This window comes from Saccopteryx bilineata, chromosome 2 (assembly GCF_036850765.1).
Source record: "Saccopteryx bilineata isolate mSacBil1 chromosome 2, mSacBil1_pri_phased_curated, whole genome shotgun sequence".
Taxonomy (NCBI): domain Eukaryota; kingdom Metazoa; phylum Chordata; class Mammalia; order Chiroptera; family Emballonuridae; genus Saccopteryx; species Saccopteryx bilineata.
In genome coordinates, this window is record NC_089491.1 from 12,743,211 (window position 1) to 12,753,593 (window position 10,383).

General features: G+C 41.9%; 1 protein-coding gene and 1 pseudogene across 1 annotated transcript; both read right to left on the reverse strand.

Annotated features, from left to right (window-relative positions):
- Nucleotides 1–401: 401 nt before the first annotated feature.
- On the reverse strand, nucleotides 402–1,394 carry LOC136322748 (olfactory receptor 1J4-like; annotated as a pseudogene).
- Nucleotides 1,395–8,955: 7,561 nt separating this feature from the next.
- Nucleotides 8,956–9,897, reverse strand: LOC136322156 (olfactory receptor 1J4-like). The gene has a single exon (XM_066254312.1). It carries the CDS (start codon nucleotides 9,895–9,897, stop codon nucleotides 8,956–8,958), a length of 942 nt encoding a protein of 313 aa, XP_066110409.1.
- Nucleotides 9,898–10,383: the final 486 nt, after the last annotated feature.

Genomic DNA, 10,383 nt, shown 5'->3' on the forward strand with positions numbered 1-10,383 from the left:
TCATGGCTGATTGCAGTCTGCCAACATCGTGTCATTGAATGTGAGTTGGGAAAAATTGCATCAAAAAGCTTAAAGCCAGTTAAATGAGCATAAAGAAATCAGTTAAAAAAAATGAAGCTGGGTTGATCAGAAGCAGATTATGATGCTATATCACTGTGTCCTCACAACATAAGCTAAAACTGACATATCAAAGGAAAAAGAATCCACACTTAGAATTTTGCAATGTTTTACATAAGATTTTGTATACATTCTGGAAGAAATGATCAACAAGAAAAAATATTAATAAAAAATATATAATTATTAAAAAATTTCAGAGATAGTGACATATTAACAAAATTTTTACGTGACGACAGAATGTCTATTTTACTAAAGTTACTATATATAGAGATGTTGAACATACAATAATATTAAGGGATCTATCTCACAGTGCTCCTAACTCCAATAAGAGGATTTAGTGATTTCCATTCAAAGCAGTTAACCCTTCTGACACAGGTTTCCAAGGCCTGTTTGATGTCTCTGTTTCTCAGGCTGTAGATGAAGGGGTTCAGCATGGGGGTAACTACCATGTACATGACCGAAGCAGTGATGTCCTTGGACTCCCATGATGAGGACAATAAGTAAACACTTGTAAGTGTCCCATAGTATAAGGACACCACAAGGAGATGGGAGCCACAGGTGGAAAAGGCTTTAAAGAGTCTCTTAGTGGAGGGGACCCTCAGGATGATGGTCCCTATATGAACATATGAGCCCAAAACAATACACAAAGGCAGGAATAAAAGCATTACTCCCTCAGAGAAGATGACCAGCTCATTGAGGGAGATGTCAGAGCAGCTCAGCTTCAGGAGCGCAGCGAGGTCACAGAAGAAGTGGCTGATGGTGTTGTTGGCACAGAAGGACAGTCGGACCAAGAGGAAGGTGTGTAACAAGGCACTGGCACATGACAGAATCCAGGAGCCAGCCACCAGCAGCACACACAGCCCTTCCCTCATGATGGTGGTGTAGTGTAGAGGGTGACAGATGGCCATGTACCTGTCCTATGCCATAGCTGCCAGAAGAAAATTGTCAAGACAAGCAAAAATTATGAAAAAATACATCTGTGCAATGCATCCCATATAGGGGATGGATTATTGCCGAGTCTGCATGTTCGTGAGCATCTTCGGGACAGTGACAGATGACAGAGAAATGTCAGAGAAGGCCAAGTGGCTGAGGAAGAAGTACATGGGCGTGTGCAGGTGGGAGTCCAGCCTGATGAGCAGGATGATGAGCAGGTTGCCCAGCACCGTGGTCAGGTACATGCCCAGGAACAGGGTGAAGAACCCGTGCTCCTGCCCTGGCCGCATGGGGAGCCCCAGGAGGAGGAACTCGGACACGCTGCTCTGGTTCTCGGGCCCCATGCTGCTCCCTGTCTGCTGGGGAGGAAGGAAGTTTGGAACTCTCAGCAATCTGGAAAGGACACCCAGCATCATAACGTCTCATACTGTTAATTTCTGAGAACAACATGAATGTTTGACTACACACCTATTAATTTATAACACTTGTAGGTATGTGCATTTTCACACTACCCCAGTGAGGATACAGGAAAACATCGCACACCTAACACAGCGAATAAGACTTCATAACACAGAAGCAAAAGTAGGTGTTTATGGTTTCCTTGAACTATAGTTTACTGATGTTGAGTCTGTGTCTTGAGGCACTAAGGACGGAGATGCAGCAGTGAACACAAAGAGCAAGGTCCCCTCTTCTGTGAGTTTAGATCATGATGGGCACAGAGGGATCATTTCTCCCCCAGGCCAGAGCCACACCACACTGACTCACTGTGGCAGAAATAGAATTGATTCCCCAAAACTGATATCAGTTGCTTCTACCTTAAAAAACATGACACTCCAGCCTGACTGCTGGTGGTGAAGTGGATAGAACATCCACGCAGGATGCAAGACGCTGAGGTCCCTCGTTCCAAACCCTGAAGCCTCCGGTTAAAGTGTGGGCTTTTCAGCTTCAGTGTCAGCTTCCCAGCTTGAGTGCGAGTTGTCAATGTCATCCCAATGTGCTGACTTCAGCCCCAAGTTACTAGCTTGAAGCCAAATTAGGAGAAACAATCAATACCCAGCTAAATGAAGCAAAATAGAGCGTTGCTTCTCATCTGTCTTCCTTTCTTCCTATATCTGTCATTCCTATCTCTCTATCTCTCTCTAAAAAAATAGAATTTAAAAAAGAAAAGAAACTCCAGTGCAGAGTTGACATTGTTGGAGCATTGTCACAACCCAGTGAACCTGCCAGGTCCCATTGACTGGCAGCTGTAAACTCATGGATGCTCTTTAAACAGATAAACACTTAAAGTTACTTGATGCCTGAATAGCCTTCAAAATATTATTTATAATGATGTTGAGTATTTTGGTGAACATGTGGGTACTGGCTGAGGACTTTACTTACATTTCCGATGTAAATCCATGTATCAGTGTACATTTCCAGAGTCGAAGACCTCTTCACAGCTGCACTAAAAATATGTGTTATTTCAACATTATAGTTTTTAAGAAATAGAAACATAATGATACAAGTGCTGCAGGCACACAACAGTGCAATAAAGGACAGAATGGCACACATGCATGTATATATATATATAATAAATCTGTATCTATAAAATATGTGATGTGTAAAGTATATAACTGGATATATATGTACTACCATATTCTATACATTAACAATTATTACTGCTTCACGGGGTTTAACATGTCTGTGTGATCAGAACCCACATTCCTAACTGTCACAAGTGGGATCCTCCAAATTGTTTTTAGGAAGCCAAGCAATATAATATTATTTTATAGCTGTGAGGACACAAAGTTATCCAAAATATTTTTCATGCTTTTGCTAGATTATTAAATTCCTCCATATTTATGACCTTTTAAACTGAGAGAACATTTTTGAATAGGTTGACTTCTATTTATATAATAAAAATTTACTGAAGGTATCTGCAAGATTCATGAGACAAGTATAATTCCTTCCTTTTTATAAATGTAGAAACCGAAGCAAAGAATTTCATTAACATTCTCAATGTTTCACTGCAGTTTGATAGTGACTCAGCCTAAAACATCACGGAGTTTTATTCCTGGAGTATGTCTTTTTCCATGGGATGTTTAATAAAAGAAAAAAAATGGTTGTAAAATTGTACATGACTCAGTCACGCTCAGGTACATGAAGACAATAGGAGAGCCATTTCAAAAGCAGGGACTGACTTAGACTTTGGTTATCTCAGATGATGGTGCCCCAACTGGAGGACACCTCAGGAAATACTGAGGTCACAGAAGCAGATCATATACCCACAACACACACACACACACACACCACACACACACACACATACATACATACAAACACATACATACAAACACAGAGTGCTGATTGGAGGATTCTAGTCACCTGTGACTAAGATCCCATCCTAAAGGAAGGGTTGCTAGTATGTGGATCAACTCATAAACATTCATATACATACATACAAGTCATAAGTAACACTCAAAGCGAGACATACACAACACACAATGTTGTAAACTCAACAACAGTCACACTCACAATGCACATTAACACTCCTGATTCATAGCATTCCTGGTATACTCTCAAATCTCCAGATATACATAATACAGGAAGAATACAACCATGTCACCAAAAACATGTAAGAGCACACACAATTCAACAATCTCATAAAGATACACACCAACAATATGCACACTCAGCCACACTCCCTACAACATCAGCACACCCGCTCTTATTACTGAGAGGCATGCTCCCACCTCCTCTGAGCCACCCCCTGGTGGGGGAGGGCAGTCAGCATGGCGCAGGTCCGCCTATTCGATCACAGGTGCGGTCATTACACCCCCACCTACACCATGCATGTGTCACATACACATGGTAACACACACACTGAGGAAACCAAACAATACACCTTCCTGCTCTCACACATGAGTGTATCACCCACTAACACAGCTGACATGGGCAGTAGTACATGCTGTGGAGAGACAAGTGAGCCCTCTCTGACCTTGGTCCCCTGTGAGGTCGGTGTCTTCTTGTCCAGCAGCTGAGATGACAATCTCACTCCCGATGCCCAGCTGTGCTACAGGTGTTTATGGTCACAGGCATGGACCAGGAGTCCCTAGTCACACAGCAGGAGGAGATCACTGGGTAAAACAGGGCCTACGTAGGATCTAACTCAGGAAAAGGGTCAGGCTGTCAGTCAGATACATAGCACACACTCACACACACACACACACACACCTGTCAGACAAGCTCATAATCAAACAGACACAATACATGCAGACACACACAATCATGGACACAGAGTCCCACATGACCCGCTAGCACACAGGCAGACCCATGGCCAAGAGCAGAGTCCCAGGCCCTCTGACCTGTGCCCGTCACTGCTGAGTCAGACCCTTCTGCTCCAGACTGCTGCCCGACTCCTCAGGTTTCTTCAGGAGGCCTTAGGTCCAGACACAGAGAAGAAACATCTGTGGCTCTGGCCCTTCTAGAGACCTTCATTCTCTTCAACCAGCTCCAGGGAAATGAGTCAAAGACAAGACTTAATTACTAATGAGAGACTGAAACCCAGTCCCCAAGCTTCGGGCTACTTTCTGACTGCCCTTTGGGGAGCTGTGTGTCCCAGAGCCAGAGGGACTGGAGTCCTAGTGGACAGTGTCCCTGATTCCAGTGATGCCCTGGGCTCCTTTCTTCTTGGGCATTGTTCCAGCTGGGACAAAGGATTTTCAAATTTTTATTTGGTCGTGATTTTAAAGATACAGAGAAGTTGAGTTAATGAAATAACATATTTCTAGACAGACTTCACCCAGATTCCCCAATGATTAAATTAATATTTGATTATGTATGTCTTCTATGTGTATGTGTGCATGTATTTATGTATTTTAGGGTTAGATTTTCAGTACATATGGCATGATACATATTATTAATTATGTTATTAATTTTTTTAACAACTAGTGTTTTTATCATTGATCAGTTGGCTAAGGTGGTGTCTGACTGGTTCTTTACTGTAAATTTACCATTTTTAAAATATCATATTATCCCACTCATAAGTGAAATCTAAGGAACACAAGACACTGATGGTCAAAGTAGAAACAAAGGCCTGGACACGTGGACCAGACAAACAGTTGTCAGAGGGGAGGGGTGAAGGGAAGGGATGAAAGAAGGGAAGGGATTAGCTAAGAAAACATAGACACATAACACGTGGGTACAGACAGCAGGTGGCCCCAGCCCGAGGGAAAGGGGTGAGGAGGTGAGGAGAGAAGTGCAGAGTGGGGTTTGGGGCAGAGAGAGACCTGCATGGGGCCTGGGGTTCATGAAGCTCATGTAGACGGGGTGATATTGAGTTGGACACTTGAATCGTGTATGGTTTGGCTAACCATGTTATTCCAATTAATATAAACTTTAAAAAAGTTACTGTTTTAACCTTGTAATTTAGAGTTATCATTTGAGTAGATGTGTTTAAACTAGATAAGCATAACTATTTTCTTATTATAATTTCACCCACTACATTTAACTGCCTTTGGTGATTCTTATATGACAAAATTATTGCAAATGTGGTAGCCAAATGGTGATTTTTCTACTTTTGTAATTTCTCCTGTGTTGTTTAATTGTATTTTCCAAAAAGAAGGAATTTATTGTTACTCCCCACTCATTTGCTATTTATTCATTCATTCATTTAATTAATTAATTAATTATGTCTTTATAGACTAATGATTCTTGTTATTCGTTGAGTCATAAACCATTACTGTTATTCATTTTGAACTTTAGGTGTGTTCATTACTTTCAAGGATGTTAAATGATCTCAGAGAAGCCAATGAGTAAATCTATATAAAAAGAAACACAAGAAGTAAAAACTAGACACTAAGAAACTAAAGGAATATTATCTATAGGAAGTGGGAGAGGAGTGGGACAAAAAGAATGGGGGATGAGCTTGGCCAGGTAGTGGCACCGTAGATAGAACATCGTCCTGGGATTCAAAGGACCCAAGTTAGAAACTCCAAGGTCACTGACTTAAGTGCAGGCTCACCAGTGTGAGATTGGGTTTGCTGGTTTTAGTGTAGAATCATAGACATGATCCCATGGTCACAGTCTTGAACTCAAAGGTCACTGGCTTGAAGCCTAAGGCCACTTGCTTGAGTCCAAGGTTACTGGTTTGAGCAAGTTGTCACTGGCTCAACTGCAGCCCCAAATCGCCATCCTCGGTCAAGGCATGTATGAGAAACAGTCAATGCATAACTAAGGTGCCACAATGAAGAATTGATGCTTTTCATCTATCTTTCCTCCTGTCTGTCCTTCTCTCTGCCTCACTCTCTCTCTCTCTTTTGCTAAAACAAAACAAAACACATCAAAACATATGTGGGATTGGAACAGAGTATATGTTGACAAAGAACATATATATATATTTCTGTCTATTTATACTTTCTTAAATCCATTACTTGACACCTCTAATTCTAGTTTGACCACAGAGAATTCATTCTAGGCTCTCCTTCTCCATGTACACAGCACCTTCCCCGTGAGGAAGGACTCAACCTTTTCCTCTATATTTATTAATTTGCTGAATGATTGGACACATGGTGAGCTTCTTTCAGATTCTTCAAATCAGCCCTGGCCTGTTTTCTCAGTGGTAGAGCATAGACCTGGTGTGTGGATGACCTTGGTTTGATTCCCAGTCAGGGTACACAGGAGAAACAACTACTTGCTTCACCACTCACCCCTTCCCTTTTCTCTATCTCTCCCCCTCCCACAGCCAGGGTTCAAATGGTTCATGCTGATTGGTCCTAGCGCTGAGGGTGGCTCTATGGCCTGGCCTCAGGAGCTCAAATAACTCAGTGCTGAGCAGTTAAGCAGCTGCCCAAGATGGGCAGAGCATAACCTGGTAGGATGCTTGCTGGGTGGATCCCTGTTCCCTGTTGGGGTGCATGTGGGAGCATGTTTCTCTGCCTCCTTGACTTCCCACCTCTCACTTAAGAAAAAAAGAGAATCTTGAAATCCTAATACTGTTAATAACAAATTACAGCTAAAATGTTTTCCCTTTTTTTTATGGTGATTGTATATAAGATGATTCTGGGTTCAATAATTACTTAGGTTACTTATTTTATTTTCCTCTTTAGTCAAATTATGGTAGTAATTTTCAATATAGTTAGTTTCAATAGTTTTGTTTTATTCTATCTTGCTTAATTCACCATGTCTTTTTGATTTATCTTTTCTAAGAGAGAAGAAAGAGAGAGAGAGGGAGAGAGAAGGGGGAAGGAGCAGGAAGCAACAACTACCATATGTGTCTTGACTGGGAATGCCCAGGGTCTCAAACCGGTGACCTTAGCATTCCAGGTCTACGCATTATCCGCTGTGCCAGCACAGGGCAGGCTCACCACCTCTCTATTTATTTTTTAGTGGTAAAAGACAACATAGTCAAAACTATACAAATAATCATACTCATCTTCTGATTCTTCTGCCCCACGTCCTATAGGTAAACAATGTTGTTAATTTCTATTTATTCTCCCAGTGTCTCTGTGTGCTCAAATAGGCAGACATATGTGCACTGTGTTTTTCTTTCATGTGTACATAAAACGTTGCATACTATAAGTGCTACTCTATGCATTGTTTTTTCCCCTTTTAACCAGGTATCCTGATATTTCTCTATATTGATTCATAGATATCTTTGTTCTTTTTTTCACATTTGAGTAATACTTAAATGTATTGAGGTTCTACAGAGAATTCTTTATGGGTTGCAAATGAGATATGGGTGATGAGTGGCCTTAAGGTCAATGAATTGTAGACATTAAAGGCCTAAAATGGTAAATTTTGTTTTGAGTATAAAAATGCAATTTAAATAATTAAGGAGAAAGTAAGGTATAATATCAACATATAGCACAGAAATGAATTATAAATTATAATAGTAATGAATGGTTAATAGGCTTAAAAGGAGTGTTGAAGTAACAAAATATGTATTTAATCAAAAGGAGGAAGGCGAGAGAATAAAAATGAAACAGGTGTATTAAATACACCATTTCTAGAAATATCTCTTAATTATAAATGAAGTGGTATATTGTTAAATACATTTATAAAAGTCTCCCTCTACCTATTTTTAAAGACCTCTCACTTTGAAGCAGTGACATATTTTTAAAAATTATTATTATTTTTTATTTTTCTGAAGTGAGAAGCAGGGAGGCAGAGAGACTTCCTCATGCGCCCAACCGGGATCCACTAGGGGGCGATGCTTGGCCCATCTGGGATGTTGCTCTGTTGCAACCAGAACCATTCTAGCACATGAGGCAGAGGCCATGGATCATCTTTAGTGCCTGGGCCAACTTTGCTCCAATGGAACCTTGGCTGTTGGAAGGTAAAAGAGAGAGGAAGGAGAGGCAGAAGGGTAGAGAGGCAGATGAGCGCTTCTCCTGTGTTTGCTGGCTGGAAATCAAAGCCAGGACTTCCACACACTGGGCCGACACCCTACCACTGAGCCAACTGGTCAGGGCACACCTACACATTTTTATATTTTAATTATTCTTACCATGGCTGATTGCACTCTACGAACACAATGTCAGTGAATGTGAGTTGGGAACATTGCGCCGAATCCGCTTAAAGCCAGTGAAAGCCAGCATAAAGAAGTCACTTAAAAAAAAAGCCAGGTTTATAAGGAGCAAATCATGATGCTAAATCAGTGTGTCCTCATGACATAAAAAACCCCTGAAATATCTCAAAGGAAAAATGAAAAATTCACATTTATAATTGTGCAATATTTTGCATACATCTAAGAAGAGATGACCAAGGAAAAATAGTAATTAGGAGTAAATAATTATTAACAATCTATGTGGCAAACTTGAACAGATTGAAATATTAACAACACTTATATATCATATGGTAATAGAATGCATATTTTATTAAAGTTATATAGAAGTGTCCACCATACAGTATTTTAGAAGATAGAGCTCATTGTGCTCCTGACTGCACACTAACCCTTCTGACACACATTTCCAAGGCCTGTTTGATGTCTCTGTTCCTCAGGCTGTAGATGAAGGGGTTCAGCATGGGGGTCACTACCGTGTACATGACCGAAGCAGTGATGTCCTTGGAATCCCATGAGGAGGAGAAAAAGTAAACACTTGCAACTGTCCCATAGTATAAGGACACCACAAAGAGATGGGAGCCACAGGTAGGAAAGGCTTTATACAGTCCTTTCGTGGAGGGGACCCTCAAGATGATGGTCCCTATACGAACATATGAACCTAAAATAATAAACAGAGGTAGAATTGAAAACAATCCTCCCTCAGTGAAGATGAACAGCTCATTGAGGGAGATGTCAGAGCAGCTCAGCTTCAGGAGTGCAGTGAGTTCACAGAAGAAGTGGCTGATGGTGCTGTTGACACAGAAGGACAGTCGGACCAAGAGGAGGGTGTGTAACAGGGCATGGGCACAGGAGACAATCCAGGAGCCAGCCACCAGCAGCACACAGAGCCCCTCCCTCAAGATGGTGGTGTAGTGTAGAGGGTGACAGATGGCCACGTACCTGTCATATGCCATCACTGCCAGAAGGAAATTGTCAACACAACAGAAAAGTATATAAAAATACACCTGTGAAATACACTCTGGGTAGGAGATGAAGGGGTTCTGAGTCTGCATGTTCGTGAGCATCTTTGGGACGGTGACAGATGAAAGAGACATGTCAGTGAGGGCCAAGTGGCTGAGGAAGAAGTACATGGGCGTGTGCAGGTGGGAGTCCAGCCTGATGAGCAGGATGATGAGCAGGTTGCCCAGCACCGTGGTCAGGTACATGCCCAGGAACAGGGTGAAGAACCCGCGCTGCTGCCCTGGCCGCATGGGGAGCCCCAGGAGGAGGAACTTGGACACGCTGCTCTGGTTCTCGGGCCCCATGCTGCTGTCTGTCAGCTGGGGAAGAAGGAGGTTTGGGACTCTCAGCCACCTGGAAAGGACACCCCGGGATCATCACGTCTCATGCTGTCATTTTCCAGGAATACCATTCTTTTTAAACACACACACAGAATAATTTATGACAATTGTAGGAGTGTGTGTGCTCGCTCTATCCCTGTGTGACTCCAGGAAAACATGACACCTTTAAAGCAGCTGCGAGACCTGATTACACAGAATCCAGAGGTTTCGGACTTTCAGCAACCAGGAAAGGACACCCAGGACCATCACGTCTGAGACTCTAATTCTCTACGAAAACTATGAATTTTTAACTATCGTTCTATTAATTTCTCATCTTCACTCTACCACAGTCTGGTTTCAGGAACACTTTGCACCCCAAAGCAGCCAACAAGACCTCATTACACAGAAGCAAGAGTGCGTTCTGTGTTTCATTCATCATTATTGATTAAACATCGAGACTTTCTGGATCTC

Excerpts from the sequence above, each read along its gene's own strand:
- LOC136322156 (XM_066254312.1), bottom strand. The coding sequence starts at position 9,897 with ATGGGGCCCGAGAACCAGAGCAGCGTGTCCAAGTTCCTCCTCCTGGGG.